This window comes from Terrapene carolina, unplaced genomic scaffold (genome assembly GCF_002925995.2).
Source record: "Terrapene carolina triunguis isolate 2854851 unplaced genomic scaffold, T_m_triunguis-2.0 Scaffold238, whole genome shotgun sequence".
In the NCBI taxonomy this organism is placed as follows: Eukaryota; Metazoa; Chordata; order Testudines; family Emydidae; genus Terrapene; species Terrapene triunguis.
Window position 1 is genome coordinate 435,423 of NW_020664589.1, and position 19,071 is coordinate 454,493.

Consider the following 19,071-nt stretch of genomic DNA (forward strand, 5'->3'; position numbering starts at 1 on the left):
CACACACACACACACACACACACACACACACACACACACACACACAACCAACCCCCAAAATTCTCAAATGCATAAAGAAAAGAATAGAAAATAATGCTGAAAATATGACGAGGCCACTGTATAAATTGAGGGTATGCCCTCTCGTGAAATAATGTGCTTTGTTCTGTTTTCCATATTTAAAAAACCACCACACAGCTGCAGCAAAAACAAAAGGGAGTCTGAGATGGGTGAGGAAAATGAGTGGAGGCCTGAAGCAACTTCATATGAGGAAATATTGAAAAGACAGACTTCAGAGAAGAGATGAATAGCATGAGACATGGTAAAAATATACAGATAGATCAGACATTTCCGTTCACCCTCTCTCATAATATGTGAGCGAGGAGATGCTCAATGAAACAGAAAAGCAACACTTTTTAAAAGAAAATACTTTATGCTGTGCTTAAGTGACCTGTGGAACTCATTGCCACAAGATATCAGCAAGACCAGCATCTTAACAGGAGTCTAAAAAGGATGAGACATATTAAATGGCTAGTGAGAACACTCACAGTATTATTAGAGAAGATGAAAAATGTATAAAGACTATAAAGCCTCAGGCTTCAGGGCATAAGCCAGCAGTTCTCAAAATTTGGATTGCATCCCCATTTGGGGCTGTGCCATCAGCGGATGGGGTCACAGGTCCAACGAGCCAGGTTCAGCCCACGAGACAATGCCGTCTGACCCTTAACATGTCCGGACCTGCTCCACACATGCTGTGCCAGGAGGCTGATGTACAAAATGGCAGCCTCCACACAGCGCGCACCACATGTGCGAAGTCACACTGTGCGGAGGCCACTATTTTGTAAAACGGTGGCCTCCTGGCATGGCGTTTGTGAAGCAGGTCTGGACACGTTGGCTGTGTGGCTGCCATTTTTCCACGTGCACCATCCGACTGTGCAAGCATCCAGCTGAGAGACTTGAATGCAGAAGTTCGTTATCTGTGGGCAGCAGCTTTATCAACAGAGCATCTTCTCTGAGCTCTTAGGAGCCTGTGCTAGCCTTTTCTGCAGTGGCTTGTAAGCTCCTTAAGGCAGGGCCCATATCTTCTTTTATGCCGCCCTGAATACCCTGTTGACACTTGATAAAGAATCATTGTAAGTCACTGTCTCTGCTTCCCTAGTATCACCACATGGGGCCTTCCTAAATCCTGCCTCATTTGCCTAGCCGCGAATTCCTCTTTCTGATTTGTGATAAGAGGCACAGTGGAGTCATTTTGATGCAGAATCTCTGCTGCAACCTCCAGCAGTGAGTTTGGTGGTGCGGTTATGAATGAAAAAGGAGAGTGCAAGAAACGTATTCTCAAATATTATGAAGCTTTCTTTGAGTATGGCCTCACCGGGGAGTTTGGGAGAAGGAAGAAAGGCCAAAATGCGGGCTATGTCACATGGTGTTATCTAGCAAAAGCATGAAACCTAACTAACTGAAACACTCAGAAACCCTTCAGAAGGAACACTCAGGCAAACCAAGTCATTTTTCCTGCGCTGGAAAGAAGAACTTTCGCGTCAGCAAGTGCCGTTCAAGAAAGCCATGTCCGTCTGTGACTGCGCTCAAAAGACATCATTTGAGGTGAGTTTTACCACATCACACAGGCCAAAAAGCCTCTCACAACTGGAGAGACTTCGATTTTGCCAGCTGCAGTTGATATGGTGAAGATAATGTGAAGGGAAACTGAGGCAAACAAACTCAAAGCCGTATCACTCTCTAACAACACAGTGAAGCAAAGGCTTGAGGTGTTAGCAGCAGATCATGAAAACACACTGGAGGAGCATCTGAAAAACACAGATGCTTTTGCTCTTCACGTTTATGTGAGCCCTGAAGTTCGTGATGCACATTTATTGACTTTTGTGCAGTACACGTGGCAGGGTGCAATTCTCGCAAACATTCTGTTCTAGCTCCGTCTTCCTGGACACAAGACGGCACAAGGAATGTTCCATGTGCTACATGCAAGACAAAAGTATCTCGTGTCATCGCACGGTGGGCTTCTGTATAGTTGGAGTTCCGTCTGTGGCAGCCCACAAAGCAGGTCTGTACTTTGATGAAGAAAGTTGCTCCGTCTGCTGTATAGACTCACTGCATGATTCAGAGAACAGCTGGCATCTAGAGCTCTGAGTCCAGAGCGAGGTGAAGTTTTGCAGCCGGTCTTGTCTATTGTGAACTACATCAAGACTCAGCCCCTTTGCAGGTGTGTGTTTGCAAAATTCTGCGAAGGCATGGGGTCCAATCACAACATGGCGGTGTTCCACACTGAAGCTCGTTCGTTCTTGTGAGGGAAAAATACTGGAATGATTTTTTTGAACTGAGAGACGAGCTGCATGCCTATGCAATGAATTGCAAAAAGAGTGAATTGATTTTCTGTGTGACCGGAGGAAGATGTGCCTATGTCCCAGACATATTTGGGAAGCTGAATGAATTGAATAAAGGTCTGCAAGGAAAGAACACCCACATCCTTCAGCTGAGTGATCAAATAACAGGATTCATGAAAAAAGTTGTTTTCTGGAAGAATAATCTATTGAAGACAAACTATGACTCCTTCCCACAGCTTTGCAAGTTCCTGGCTGACAATAAAATTGTTCAGCCACCCACATAGGTGATTGCTGAGCATCTCAGGCAGATGGAGGAACAATTTACATCCTTTTTCCCTGACTTGGACATGACAAAGTCCAATTGGGTGCGAAACCCCTTTCAGTGCAAACCCGAGATGCCATGGATTTGCCAGCATCTGAAATCAAACAGCTCATTGAAATTTCCTGCAATCAATTCTTGCAAGGAACTTATGCCCAACTTTATCTCCCGGCGTTCTGGTGCACTATCAAGAATGAATATCCTGCACTCTCAACGCGCACCTTGCAACTGCTGGTGCCATTCGCGAGCACATATTTGTGTGACGCTGGATTCAGCACACTTGTATCCATCAAGCCTCGGTATGGATCTACTGTTGATGTCACATCGGCAATTAGATGTTCGATTTCTGCCACGCCGTCGGACTTCGAGATGCTGTGTCGTTACACACAAGCCCATGTGTCACATTAGAGAGCATTCAATAACATACTTCATGTGTAAATTCCTTCGCTTCTTCAGTTGCTATGTTGCTTTGCTGCTGTCTGCGGTCACAGGAAACAGCAAGTCACAAAATGGGCAAAAAGTTTGGGAACCCCTGGCATAAGCTCTTTATTTAGTGTCTGGGGTTAGGGAGGATCTTCTGCTATGGGCTACTTAATAACTATCCATGATGAGGTTTCTTATACCTTCCTCTGAAGCATCTGGTACTCGCCACTCTCAGAGGCCTCAATTCCTCAATGTACTTAGTGTACTTAAGTCCCTCTCTGTTCAGCAAAGCAGGTGCTTTACTTTTTAAACTCGTGACTTGAATGAGACTTAAGCCAGGGCTTTGTTGTGTTGGGATGGACTGCTGAATTGGGGCTAGAGACAGGATACTAGGCTAGGTCTAGCTGTTCTGAGCTGGCACGACAATGTTTTTATCACCAGATCAAGGTATTTCTACTATAAAAAGAGAGTAAATTATGTTACTAGGTCTTATTAAGCAGTTTAGAGCTTGACACAAACTGGAGCTTAGTGGGGGGTCTTTCTAATTAGAGGCTTGGGCAGGGACCTGAGATAATCCTTAGCAACTCCTGAATGAGCTCATGCAGGCCATCAGGCATTGTCACGGTAGCTCTCATAGGGGATTTGGGCAGTGCAAAAACATGTTTGCAGGGAGCAGTCAACTTTTTTATTATTATTATTTTTTTAAACTAGTCAATTTATTATTACTTTCTTCGATTTAGTGCTGGTGAAAAATAGCAGGTTGACAGCTCTGAAGATTGATTGATTTATCTTTTTTCTCCCCAGAGCAGGTACTTCATGGGCAGCTGCAGTACAAGCCTTCGCCACAATGTGCCTCAAACCTGACCTCAGATGAAAGGGAAATTTTAATCTCTGGTCATTTTAAATCCTTGGCCTCTCTGCTGGCTTCACCAACCAGGGAGCGCAGTGATGATCATTGTAATCCCAATTTTTGCTATTGACACGTGTCCACTAGAAACTAGATTGTCAGACCCTATAACACATTTCATTCCTTCCACTGAGCAGCAAATAAGTGGGTTGTGGATGGAAGCTCAAAGGGGCAGATTTTGCATTGTTCTGCACCGTGTACATTTGCTTACACCGGTGCAGAATGGTATTAAATTATTTTAGGTAAGTTCTATAGCCTGAGTTACACAGGAGATCAGACTAGATGATCACAATGGTCCCTTCTGACCTTGAAATCTATGAAATCAGAAACATGTTCACTTTGCCTTGCCGTAAATGATTGCACAGGTGCAGCACAGTGGAAAAAGGGGCCGGTAGGTCTACTGTCAAGTTCTAAAGTTCCATACTACTCTACAGAATATGGACTATTTTCCTTTGTCGCTTTGTACAGTTTCCAGTAATCAAGGTTCAGAAATGTTTGTCTGTTTGTAAAGATTAATGGCATTTGTTCAGCCCATCAGATTGGAGTTTTCACACAATGCACAGTCAACCTGTGGAACTCTTTGCCAGAGGATGCTGTGAAGGCCAAGACTATAACAGGGTTCAAAAAAGAACTAGATAAGTTCATGGAGGATAGGTCCATCAATGGCTATTAGCCAGGATGGGCAGGAATGGTGTCCTTAGTCTCTGTTTGCCAGAAGCTGGGAATGGCCAACAGGGGATGATTACCTGTTCTGTTCATTCCCTCTGGGACTACCTGGCATTGACCACTGTCGGTAAACAGGATACTGAGCTAGATGGACCTTTGGTCTGACCCAGGACGGCCGTTCTTATGTTCAACATTTATTAAAAGTAGAAAATTGTAGGTTTTTTTTTTCTTTTTAAACTTCAGTCAAGTGGACTTTTTCATAAAGTCTCTGCGTCCTTTATGGAGTAATACAATTATCCTTTCCCCTAGTGTAGTGCTCTGATCCAGGGGTTCTCAACCTTTTTCTTTTTGAGGCCCCCCACCAATATGCTATAAAAATTCCACGGCCCGTCTGTGCCACAACAACTGCTTTTCTGCATATAAAAGCCAGGGCCGGCATTAGGGGGTGGCAAGCTGGGCAATTGCCCGGGGCTCCACGCCACAGGGGGCCCTGTGAAGCTAAGTTACTCAGGCTTTGGCTTCAGCCCCAGGAAGTGGGACTTCGGCTTTCTGCCCTGAACCCCAGCAAGTCTAATGCTGGCCCTGCCTGTTGGACCCCCTGAAACCTGCTCGCGGCCCCCCAGTGGGCCCCGGACCCCTGGTTTTGAACCACTCCTCTAATCTGTCTTGATTTGGTCACTTTTATGGCAGCTAAATTGAATGAGCAGAGAGTGCAACAATTGTCAGTTGCAGAAGCTATCTGATTGCTTCAGTGGGAATGCTCAGCAGCTTAAATCTGCCCTGTTTTTAGGGCCTCCTCTTGCCAGGTGCTTTGTGCCTCCTGCAAAACGCTGGGAACCCTCCACTCCCGGAGCCTTGCACATCTCGACTCGTAATTGTGTGTTTCTCCCTGTGCTAACATCGCTGAAATGAAGATTGAAATGGCTACACCAAGACCAATTGAAAAATGCAAACTCTGGGGAATATAAAGGGCTGTCGGCTTTCTTCTGCTCTTTAGCTTAATGTTTCCCCTCAGTGATTGTGGACAGTAACAGAAAAATCCATTCTTGTGTCTTTCCTCCTTTTAAATCACAGCTGGCAAAAGCACATGGCTTCTGCATCTTACTGGTTTCTTAAGCTGTGAATGCTTCCGTAAATTGAAGCTGTCCCGAGTGGCAAGAGTTGGGGTTGCTCTGACTTTGAAGCCTGCTTGCACATCCATGAAGCTGCATGGCTGGGGCACATTTTTGCCTCTGCTCTCCTGCAGGGAATACTAGTGAGTTATTTTTAAAAGTTACTTAGCTGTCCGTAGTCTAGACTGGCAGTATCCACCTGGGGAGCTCTAACATGCCTGACCTTCTCTGTGTGGGAAAAGAGAGCATTCCTAATGGAGGGTCCTAGCCAGGCCGAAGCCTCAGAGTCCCATGGGAAAGCCATGTACATGAAGATACTTTCCTGCACGATATTCAGTGCCAAACATCCATTGATTTCAACGTGAAATAAGTGAGAGCTTTAAAGGTGAAGCTGATATGGCACATTTATAATCAGTGTTAGGACTAATGGCAAATGGCTCTGATGGGGAAACATTTTAAATCTCAGCTGATGACTAGAGAAAGTGGAAGTGCTAGGAAACGTTATGAGTGTTTCAAGTGCTAGAGCTGATATGGAGTGTGTGTAAGTGAAACAGTCCGGTGCCACTGTGACTCTCCAGGTGAAACCCATTTGCAGACAGTGTGTTAAAGATGAGTTGAATACTTTAAAAATAAATATATAATTCAAAAACTAAGATCTCATAATTTAGGGGCAAATCAGCCTCCTAGTCCCTTAGACTATGGGTGGGCAAACCTTTTGGCCCAAGGGCCACATCTGGGTATGAAAATTGTATGGAGGGCCATGAATGCTCACAAAATTGGGGGTTGAGGCACGGGAGGGTATCAGGGGTGCAGGCTCCGGGCAGCGCTTACCTCAAGTAGCTCCCAGAAGCAGCGGCATGTCCCCCATCCAGTTCCTATGCGGAGGTGCAGCCAGGCAGCTCTGTGCACTGCCCCGTCCGCAGGTGCTGCCTCTGCAGCTCTCATTGGCTGCAGTTCCCAGCCAATGGGAGCTGCGGGGGCGGCACTTGGGGCAGGGGCAGCATGTGGAGCCCCATGGCTGCCCCTACGCATAGGAGCCGGAGGAGGGACATGCGACTGCTTCTAGGAGCCGTGCGGGGCGGGGCAAGCCCCCGACTCCACTCCCCGGCTGGAGCGCCGGAGCAGGGCAAGCCCAGGACCCCACTCTCCGGCGGGAGCTTGAGGGCCGGATTAAAATGTCTGGAGGGCCATATGCAGCCCCCGGGCCATAGTTTGCCCATCCCTGCCTTAGACGCTGGGTCCCACGCCAGGGGAGAATGCTCCATTGCTGCCATCTTTGTGGCAGCGGAGGTTGTTCTCCAGCCCCTGTTGCAGTCTCGGAGGTACATTGGTTCTTGCAGCCAGTGCTCAGTTCCTTAGGGTATGTCTACACTTACCTGCTGGTTCGGCGGCAAGCAATCGATCCCGGAAGTGCTCGCCGTTGACGCTGGTACTCCAGCTCGGCGAGAGGAGTACGCGGAGTCGACGGGGGAGCCTGCCTGCTGCGTCTGGACCACGGTAAATTCGAACTAAGGTACGTCGACTTCAGCTACGTTATTCACGTAGCTGAAGTTGCGTATCTTAGTTCGATTTGGGGGGTTAGTGTAGACCAGACCTTAGATTCACCAGCGCCTGCCAAGCGTCCAGTGCCATCTTTGCAGTAGAGCTGAGCTCGGAGCCAGCGCTCCAGGTATGTGAATCCCCCTGTGCAGTCCAAAATCTGTTCCCATGCTACTGTGACTCTCCAGGTGAAACCTCATCACTTCTTCCCCAAGCAGAAGAGAGGGCGGGATTCCCCTAAGAGAATGTTTGCATGGATCTAAAGGGCCAGATTCTCAAAGCAGCTCCGTATCCAATGTGCTGAGTTGTTCTGAAAATCTGGCTTCTTCTGAAGGTTCTGAGCCCTTCTAAAAATTCCAGCCTAAAATATCAATACATATTTTGAATCAAACAGGTTGTAAATTAGTCCCACGTGCCCTGACATCCCAGTTAGACAGATAGCTCAAAGCTTCAGCTGGTATTTTATCCTTATGCTTCTTAATCTGTCTGGCCTCGGGAAGGAAAACAATATAAGGAATCCCTGATAGTAGGTCAACCTAATCATTCCACAGAACAGGCCAGTGAATTGTTATCACTTCCGGTTGTCCAGGGAGCTACTAGTTTTCCTGGCTGGCAACTTTTCGGCTTCACATGTAGTTCATATTTGGATCCTTTTTACTTGGAACTGCAACTTGGATGGGACAATTTGTGTGTGTGTGGGGGTGCATTTGCAAGGGAGAAAAGAACTTTTAACACATCCCTTCCTGTTCTAGTTGTGAATGAGCTTTTTCGTTCAGTTTGTTAGCACAGATCTCACTGTAATTTGAATTCGATGAATGTGGTTAGCCTAGAACTGTGTTAAGTGGTTTGGCATTGTGTTTACTCTGCCTTATGCCTCTGCTAGGAAACCATGTGTCCTGATCCTATGCTTTTTAGGCAAGCTAAATACTCTTTGAGCAGGTCTGCACTAGAAACTTTGGCTGGTATAGCATCATCAGTCAGAGTGTGATCAGGGTGGATAAAAACCAATGATTTAATAAAAAAAAAAAACGTGGATTTTTTTAATGTAAATCAAATTTTTTGATAAAATGCTTTTTGAGGAAAAAACCTGTCTAAAGATAGTTTTAATGAAGATACGTTATAGCTCAAAGATATCTCATCGTGGAATAGGGATTATAATTTCTAATTGTATAGTATGAGACAATATATTCATGTAATGTTTAGGACAAGTTTTGTAAATGGGTTCCAATAGTTCATGGATTAGGGATCCAATCTTATGGGGTTTTAGGGGCTTCTGTATAGATTATTTAGGTTAATCTTTCTATCGACCCAGTGGGACTCAGTGCTCAGTCTAGAAGATACCATCAGAGATGCTTAGTTTTGCAGTTCTCAAACTGCAGATTTGTGTCTCCACAGATAACATGCTTGTTAACAGCAAAAATGTTTTAAAATAAATAAATAATATATATAGGTGAGAAATAACAGACGTCAACCATGTTGTCCCTCTGCAAATTTGTGTACACAGAGTCAATCCCTTACCTCTCTCTAAAAGTGCAAAGTTTCAAAAAGTTCAATGAATAAAAAGATTGTTGGGGGTGGAATAGATCTGAACAAGGAGAAGAAGTCTGGAGATAAATGTGAGAAGGGAGGGACAGGCAGTAGAAACAAAAGTGAAACTGTTTGAGCAGCATATTCCAGAAGTCTTGAGGTCTTTCTGAGTGTAGCCTTCATTGATTTGAGATCTACCGTACCATTCCCTCACTGGAAGGGAAAACCTATAATGACAGCAGGCCATAAAAGAGACCCAATTTGGGAATATTTTAATGAAGTTCCTCTACCTGTGGGTAAGACAGGCATGCGTGCAAAATGCAAACAGTGCAACAAAGAAATGCAAGGCCTGATTGCCCGAATGAAACAACATCATGAGAAGTGTTCCTTCTCAGGAGGAAGCTGCATTGAAGATGATGAAAGGAACATGTCTGAACAGGCAGGATCTTTAGGTTGGTTAACTTTTTTATTTCATACTTCTTTCTTAAGGACTGCCTGTCTTCCTTCTGGACTATTCTTGAATTCTCATGTTTGAGCAAAAAATATAGTTGTTACTCTATGGTATAGTAACTCCTCGCTTAACGTTATGTTCCTGAAAAATGCTACTTTAAGCGAAACGATGTTAAGCGAATCCAATTTCTCCATAAGAATTAATGTAAATTGGGGGGGGGGGGGGGGTTAAATTCCCGGGAATTTTTTTTTTGCCAGACAAAAGACTATATTTACACACACACACACACACACACACACACACACACACAGTAAGAAGTTTTAATACTGTACACAGCAATGATAATTGTGAAGCTTGGTTGAGGTGGTGAAGTCAGAGGGTGGGATATTTACCAGGGATATTATATTGCTGCTAAATGATGAACTAGCACTTAGCTGAGCCCTCAAGGATTAACACATTGTTGTTAATGTAGCCTCACACTCTACAAGGCAGCACAAATGGAGGGAGGGGAGACAGCATGGCAGAGAGAGACAGAGACACACACACCGTGTGTGTGTGCGTGAGAGAGAGAGAGAGAGAGAGACGCATCGCCCATTTAAGTACGCTGACCCCATTCTAAATACATTGCCTTTTTAAGTAGATCAGGAAGTTGAGACAGCAGCTGCTCCCAGCAATCTCCCTCCTTCCTGAGCCCTGTCCACCCCCACCCCACCGCTCTGTGGAGATGGCCCGATGGGGTAAAGAAGCAGGGGAGAGAGGGATACCCTAACATAAGCCCCTCCCCCCCCTGCACAGCAAGCAGGAGGCTCCCAGGGCAGGAGCAGCACACGGCAGTGGGGGGAGGTACAGCTGAACTGCCTGGCAATTGATAGCCTGCTGGGCAGCTGCTGCACAGGGAACTGGGGGAGCGGGGAGCTGATGGGGGGGCTGCTGGTCCATCCTGGTTCCAAGCCCCCACCAGCTAGCTCCAGTGGGCTTCTCTTTCTGCAAGCAGTGGACAAAGCAGGCGGCTGCCAAATGTTATAAGGGAGCATTGCGCAACTTTAAACGAGCATGTTCCCTAATTGATCAGCAACGTAACAATGTTAACCGGGACGACTTAGGGCTGGTCCACACTAACCCCCCACTTCGAACTAAGATACGCAACTTCAGCTACGTTATTCATGTAGCTGAAGTCGAACTATCTTAGTTCGAACTTACCGCGGGTCCACACGCGGCAGGCAGGCTCCCCCGTTGACTCCGCGTACTCCTCTCGCGGAGCAGGAGTACCGGCGTCGACGGCGAGCACTTCCGGGATCGATTTATTGCGTCTAGACAAGACGCGATAAATCGATCCCAGAAGATACATTGCTTACCGCCGGACCCGGAGGTAAGTATAGACGTACCCTTAGTGAGGATTTACTGTACTATCATTTTAGATGCAGTTGTGATAAAAAATAAATAGCTGACATAGGCAGATCTTCCTTTTACAATTTCACCTTTAAAGTAGTACTGAATGTCAGTGAATGCAATGAGTAATACTAAATGAGCAGTATGGTAATAATAATTAAATAACTGCATTGACTTATTTTGTTTAGGAGAATCCATCCTCAACATACAGGATTCTGAAGACTATCCACCTTCAAGATCACCATCATTTTCTATAGTATCAGAGTTATCAGCCAATGGTAGTGTTTGTCACATCATGTATGTCACATAGCCACAGTATATCACCTGTAGCAAAAAGGAAAATCTCCATCACCCAGAAACAACCATAGATAAGTTTGTGATAAGAACCAGCAGTTTACAAAAAGAGGTAATTGATGAAAAAATTGCCTGGTTTGTTTATGCAACAAACTCTCCTTTCCGTATGATTGAGAACCCACACTTCATTAACATGATTCAGTCATTAAGACCAGGATACAGTCCACCCAACAGAGCGGATGTCGCAGGCATATTGCTGGATAAAGTGTATGAAAGAGAAATTGAGCAGTGTGCAAAAGGTTTTAGAGGACAAAATCGTTAACCTAACAGTGTCCACAATGATCCTGTTGTATGTGCTTGTGTGACGACAGACGAAGGGAATGTCTTTCTTACAGAAACAATTGATACATCAGGAAATGCGCACACAGCAGAATACTTACAAGAAGTAGCAGTAAAAACTATAACAAACTGTGAAAAAAAATTCAAATGTCTAGTACGCAGCTTGGTCACAGACAATGCTGCAAATGTATCCAAGATGAGAAGAAATTATTTAGAAGAGCGTGAAGAGAGTCCCAAGTTAATAACATACCGTTGCAGTGCTCATTTGATGCACCTCCTAGCCAAAGACTAGAAGGCTAATGTTGTTGAAATTGCAAAATACTTCTGTAACAACCACTTTGCAGCAGCTGCTCTGAAAAAAGTGGGAGGAACCAAGCTAACTCTCCCACAGGACGTACGCTGGAACTCAGTAGTGGACTGTTTTGAGCACTATATCAAGAACTGGCCTAATCTGATGACAGTTTGTGAACAAAATCATGAAAAAATAGATGGCGCTGTCACTTCCAAAGTTCTCAACGTTGGGTTTAAGAGAAATGTTGAACACATGCTGAAGCCTATTTCTGTAGCCTTGAACAAAATGCAGGGAAATAGCTGTTTTATTGCTGATGCTGTTGAAATTGGAAAGGAACTGAGTGAGATCTTGAAAAGAGAAATATGCAATGACAGAGTTAAATTACAGGCATTAAAAAAACGAATGGGACAAGCACTATCTCCAGCTCATTTTCTTGCAAATATTCTCAATGCTCGGTACCAGGGTCAAACCTTAACTGCTGAAGAAGAGGAGTTGGCTATGACATGGACATCCAGCAATCATCCCTCCTTAATGCCAACTATAATAAACTTCAGAGCTAAGGGTGAACTATTCAAGAAATATATGTTTGCTGATGATGTTTTAAAGAAAGTCACACCAGTGAACTGGTGGAAGTCACTTAAGCACTTGGATTCAGAGACTGCTGAAGTGATGATCTCACTTTTAACAGCAGTAGCTGCTTCTGCTGGTGTAGAAAGAATATTTTCTTCCTTTGGACTAATTCATTCCAAATTGTGAAATTGTTTGGGACCTGAAAAAGTAGGAATGCTTGTTTTTTCTTTTCCAGATTATGAACAAACAGGAAAATGAAGGTGAAGACGACTGAGTTAGCCAATATTTTAGCAGAAGCCAATATTTTAAGTTTCTCTTGGTGACCTGGCTGACATAGTCGATTTAAATTTTTTTTTTAAATATTTCATTTAACTATTTTAGTTAAAAACAGTTTTAACAAAAACAAACCTGATTTTAAAAAACTTGAATGTGTAACTAAATTCAAAAATTCATATGCTTGTTTTGTTAAAATATATGTTTGCTGTTGAAGAAAAAAATCCAGAATACATAATGTTGTTGTTGTTGTTGTTGTTTTAGTTAAATAAAACAATTTAAATGTCTGTCTGGTGATGTTCTCCTCCTAATACAGCATGGCAAGAAAATCCTCCAAATATTAATGATTAACCTGTTAAATTGGAGGTAGTTCCCCTCCCAATGACTTCATAAATATCTGCTTCAGTTACCTTTGGTAAACGAAATAACCAAACAATCATTCATTTTCTGATATAGCTGTAAAACTAATCTGAAAAGTTTTCAAAATAAATCACTTTAAAAATGTATAGTGTGTATCTTCTAAAAATAAAACCTACATCTATCTCTGAGGTGTGAAGAATATGTATTAAGCTTATAACAACCAACAAGAATGCACTTTTATGTAGAAATCCATTTGATTTAAATCAAATCCACCCTGAGTGTGATGCTTTTGATGATGCTTCTGTACCAGCAAAAGCCCTAGTGTAGACACAGTTATACCAGCAAAAAAATGATTTTGCCGGTGTAGCTTATTTCATTCACCGAACCAGTATAAGCGATACTAGCAAAAGTATTCGTTTGCCAGTATAAGCTGCGTCTGCCATGGGAGAGTTTGCTGGTGTAGCCATACCAGCAAAACTTTTCCGGTGTAACTCTGGCCTTTGTAACGAGAGCTTTGCCTGAGGTGGGCATGGAGGATTGGGTAGCATTTTGAAGGATGATCAAATAAATGTAGTTACTGGGAATGCTAAAGAGTATTTTTACCTTGAAAACCTATCGTTAGAAGTGAGGGACCAGACCCCAGCTGATGTAAGTGGTCATGGCTCCATTGACTTCAGAAGAGCGACACTGACTTACACTAGCTAAGGAGCCAGCCCAAAATAACCAACTGGGTAAAAAAGGCATCCAGTTTTTTGGTGGGAGGGGGGATTTGCTGTGACATAGTTACTATGGCAGTTAGCCATATCTTCCTTTTGAGGCTCAGTAAACTGTAACCCCTCTTTCTCTCGCCCTCTGTCTCCAGGATTTAATGCCATGGCTGCAGATGAAAGTGCTACAGAAAAGCAAGTAGGGGAACCAAAAATGACGGCAGATGGTGAAACCAATGGCTCCTGTGAGCGGAACGAAGCTGGTAGCCACCCAAACCCAACTAAAAACACTCAGGACAATACAAAAGTGAGCCAGCAGGACTCCAGTACTAAATTAAATAGGATAGCGGAGAATGGCATTTCGGAGAGAGACAGTGAGACCGGGAAGCAGAACCACATGAAAGCTAATGACTTCACGCAGACTTCTGTGACAGGGAGCAATGGATATATTTTAACTAAGCAGATGGCGCAGGAGCAGCCCCTAAGGACTACAGGCACCTTTGCTTCTCTCACTGGCCATGCTGCGAAAACCCTCCCAGGAGGAGTAAGCAAAGGGAGAACTCTGAGCGCCTTTTCTCAGCTGCAAGCCACCCTGCCAGCCAAGCTCGGGGAGGGGAGTAAGGACATGGATGCTAAAAAAGCCACCGCCACAAACGCTGAAGTCAAGGTCCACAGAGCACGGAAGACAATGCCTAAACCCACACTTAGCCTGGTAATGTATATGCACTGCAGTGAGTTGCTCTGCTGCTAAATGGTCTTGGGGTTTTGGGGGGGGGGGGGGTGGCATGGTAGCCTTGATCTGAGCCAACAGGTGTAATTCGGAAGTGTCCAGCTAGGTCACTGATCTCTTTCTCCTACAAAGAGGCAGGGGTGATGATATGGTTTATAACTCGCCGCTGCTATTAGCTTCACACCTCCCGCTCCCAGTTTGTGTTTCTAAATGTGCAACTGATCGGTTACCTCCCCCAGCATGTTTGTGTGAGCTGCGTAATTGCCTTTCAGCCGCAGCTGTGTTGCACCTTCAGCCTTTTTACTAAATCCACAGGGTTGCTTTGGAAACAGATTCCATATAAGGCCAACTCAAAGGAACATCATGCACAACCCTGATGGAAAACTCTGGGAACTTCCCACTGTCGATGTCTGGGTTTTATTCTGTCGCACATCGCTGAGTGTCCTGGTACCTCACCAGATCAGTATCCCTTTCTACAGTTCTTATTTGTTAATTAAACTTATTCATTCATAAAATGTGCCCTTCTGAGTGACTCAGGGTGGATGCCCATCATTTCATAAAACATACAGTTCTGCCTTCTCTCAGAGGCACCATGGATTTGGGGCCTGGGGAACACCCACTTCCAAACAATCCCATCCTTTCCCCTTTGAGCAGATGCTTGAGAACTGAGGTGGGCTTTGCTTTGTGCACTAAACATTAGCAAACTCTGGCTCTATCAGATCAGCTAGACGGGGAATGGTTTTCAGAACCGAGGCCTTTCCACTGAGAATGCTCTGCCACCAGCTCTTTGGCACTTCATGTCTAGGATCTCTTAGCTAAAGCATCCCAACTGCCCTCCACTGCCGTAGCTGCTCATGGAGAAAGGCAGACTCTTAGATAGCCAGCACCCAAGTTAGAAAGGGCTTTCTAAGCCAGATTTAACCCTTTGAATTGCACCCAGCAGCAAATAGGAAGCCAGTGCAGTTGTTGAAGGACTGGTGTAATGTGTTCCCTTTAGCTGCCAACATCTTACGCCCCAGATGCAGCTTCCAAATGATCCTCAAGCAGAGCCACAAGTGCTGTAACAGGGCAGTAATCCAGTCTAGAGGTCACAAAGTTGTGGATCCCTGTGGCGAGGTCTGGATCAGAAAGAAAAGGTCCCAGGCACCTAGCCAGAGGTAGATGGGAAAAGGTCCTGTTAGTTGCCAACACCATCTGTGACTCTGGAAGCAAGGGCACTTCAAGATAGTGCACTCTTGGACACACAACCTCACTAGGTGGGCAGAAACCACCCCTGCCAGACCTTACCCCGATTGCCTTCTTCTCTTGAGTGCACTTCAATGAGCTCCCTCTCATTCCCGTTCCCATTTCGGCTAGTGACGGGGGAATCACTACTGCACTTCCATGTCTGATGAAAGCACAACATTGAACTGCGTCTTATCCAAATAAAGCACTACAGCCAAAACTGCTTTGCCATCTCCCAGGGTGGCCTCTCATACACTTGGATTAAGCAGGTCAACAACACAAACCCTTGTGGAACCTCACATGGAGCGAGCGATCCCTTGGGGCAGAGGAACAGGAGGAGGCAATTTTTCTGTAAGAGATAAACATCAGGTGAGGAGAGATTGCCTCACTGCTCTTGTCTCACTTTTATTTGACTGTAAATCAGAATAACTTGTACCTGAACCCACAAGGCTGCGGGTTTGTTTTAGAAAGCTGGGGGTTTAACATTTGCAAGCAATTGCATGGCTGAATTTACGTGCACGGTTACTGTGATTGCTTGAGCACATGGCTATTTATGGTCATTTGCAATCACAGTAACGGCACAAAAATTAGGCATGCAGCTGTGCACACAGGTTTTTTTGAAATCACATCCTCAAGAACTCTCCCCATTTAGTTTTGGTCGAGAGAGAAGCAAAATACACAATAAGACCAAGCCAATGGGTGTTGAATAATTGTCTGTCTATGCTCAAGCCGTTGCATCTGAATTTGAGCACAGAGTTTTCCGTTTTTATCTGATCTAGTTTCTATAAACAACGAAACATCTGCTCAGTTCAGCTTCAGGATAGTTATTGACTTTTCCCCCCAATGGCTTTTGGCTACATCCAGTTCTGTGTTGAGTAGCACAAAGTCCTGACTAGTTCCAATTTTTCAGTTTCCTGGTTATCTCTCTCTATCTATATGACTTTCATCACCATAGTATCTCAGGGTCTTTTAAAGTATCAGACTCCACCATCACACCTGCCTTTTCCACTTGATAAGTAAAGCACCTAAGTTGCAGGTGGCACAGCCTTAGCAACAAGTCTTTACCCTTTGGAGATCATGCAGCAGATGAGGGGGTAGAAGTCTGCAGCTTCCACGTTTTCATGTTTAGAGCATTGTTTTATTCCTGCTAGATCCTTGTGTTGCCTGAGCCAAGGATAGGAAAAAATTAGGATTCCTTAGTCCTCAATTTGTAGAATCTTTTCTCCTGGCCTCTGCAAAAATCGCTTGGGAAGCGTGAGTTGCTTCTTGGACTTCAGTCCCCCTCAAGCAAACTTGGCATCCCCTTTCTGTGTGAATTGGGTGGTCTTTGGTGGAAACAAAACAGGTGGAGATTGGTTGTTTCTCCACCCGGGAGTCACTTTTAGAACCAGAAAAGCAGCTAGGAACCAAAACACAGCCGTAGATTTCATTGCTACAGGTCTATGGTGATTTTGTTTTAAAATACTGATATTTGCAAAGCATCAGCCCAGCCACTGTGTTGCACACATGTCCTTGCATCTTTTACCCCACGTGAGAGATTTTTCTTTCCTGCTTAGTCCACGTATAGCTTCCTCAGGCACATGAAAGGCTTTGCGAGAGGAGGAAATGGGCCAAAAGGAAGCTGGTTGTATGTTTTAGGCTCAAATGCTTTCAGAACTCTTCCGTTGATCATATATTTTCTGGGTAAAGAACCCCATACTCTGCCCCACTGGCATGAGAATTTAAACCCCTTATCAAACTTAAGTTCATTTTCACAACTCTAGAAGAGCCTAAGAACTTTGATAGTAAAACCCTCCTCGTATTTTATCGATTGAAATACAAAAAGCAGTGTTGTCTGGTGGTTCGATCAGGGGATGGCGTCGGGAGACCGAGGTTCTGCTCCTAACACTGAGGCTGGGTCAACACTAAAAAATGAAGTTGACCCAGGTACGTCACTCGGGTGTGAAAAATCCCCACCCGGGGGCGATGTACTTAAGCCGACCTATTTCTCAGCGTAGACGGAAGAGTTAGTACATGACCTCAGGCAAATCACTTTCCCTCCCTGTGCCTCAGTTTCCCTGTCCATAAAACAGGGATAATGGTGGTGTAAATCCCTTTAAGGTCCCCAGACAAAAGATGCTGCATCATTGCAAAGTGTTGTTTGTTATATCAATGGTAAGTAATATTACAGCCTGGTACCAAACCCCTTCCATGCTCTCCTATGTAGTCCACGTGTTCAGAGAGTGCTAGGGAGTTCTCACGCTTGACTAACTAAGCATAGACAATTACAAGTCGCCAGCCAGTGAGCATCTAGGATGCATTCGCATTCTTGAATGCTCTAGTTTTGCAGAGAATAGAGCTGTCGGAACATGGTGGAATCCTGATTGACATGATTCTCTTTCAAGTAGAATGTCCCATGAGAGCAGAAAGGATAGTCTCTCCTGAAGGAAAATGAACTGTACATAACCAAAAAATGTAGATAACCCAAACAGCTGTGAAGAAAAGAATGAGATCTAATTATAAATGCTCCTAAGGATTTGTCTAAACACAGAATTGCACCAGTTTAACGTAATTTAAGGGCTTGTCTACACTTGAAAATTAACGCGAATTAAGGTAAGGTGTGAATTTAAAGTGCAATAGCTGTTCTTGAAATCTCCATGTCTGGACACTCTTATTCTGGAACAAGAGTGTCCACACATGGAGTTATTCCGAATAGCTATTCTACTTTAAGTTCACACCCTAAATGAATTCCCATTACCTTTCAAGTGTAGACAGTGAAGTTAACAACTCTATGTAGACAAGCTCTAAATCAGTTTTTAAACTGAAGTGAAACCGGTTCAATTTTGTGTGTGGACACTCTTACACTGGTTTAAACATGGCTTGCATCTCTTTAACTTGTGTGGCAAGCTAAATCAATATAAGCCAAGTTTAAACTGATATAAGGTGTCCACACACACGGGTCAGCTTTAATGAAATCAATCTAAAATCACATCTTTGGGCTATGTCTACACTACAGACCTTACAGCGGAACTTTACATGTAGACCCGGTCTAAGAATGCCAGTCGGAGTCTAAGTACTGTGGCTTGTCTGCTGTGGATAGTTAGCTTTGCAGTGTCCTCATCCGTACCGTTCCAGGTTAACATTCGTATGCTGGGCCACCACCAAAACCCTCTGTGGCATGTTTGAATTTCGCTAAAGAAAATGGTCATTCTCTGCCAACCCTAATGTAAATGCGTAGCTTCAATACTACAGTCCTTCAGCTTTTTGGTGTAGTTCGTGATATATTTTGCTGGCTTGATAGTCTGGGCTTGAATCCCATTTACACTAACGCCAATTATCAGAGGTTGATATGCAAGATGGGGCCCTGACTGTAAGGTCCAGAGGCAGCACATTGGTTGGACTCTTGTGGCCCCTCCAGGTCCCAGCATCTGGGGAAGGAAGGGAGACGGGCTGCTTACTGAGTGCTGCCTCTGGACCTGGCTGTGCTGGCTTAATGGGGCTAGTCCCCTGGCTAGTTGGTTAGGTTTTCAAGCCCCTGGCTAATAGAGTGTTTGAGACAGAAGTGCCTAAAGCCTTATGTTTCACTGAGAAGTGTGACAGGCAGCCCTGCCTGAAAGAGCTTATACGTGTA

At 44.5% G+C, this 19,071-nt stretch overlaps 1 protein-coding gene across 1 annotated transcript in view; it reads left to right on the forward strand.

The window, feature by feature from the left end:
* Positions 1-19,071, forward strand: part of EHMT1 (euchromatic histone lysine methyltransferase 1) — a 95,992-nt gene that overhangs the window by 11,498 nt on the left and 65,423 nt on the right. The window contains exon 3 of the mRNA XM_026657230.2: positions 13,663-14,219. Within this exon, the coding sequence (XP_026513015.1) occupies positions 13,663-14,219 (557 nt within the window). The remainder of the gene's footprint in view (positions 1-13,662; positions 14,220-19,071) is intronic.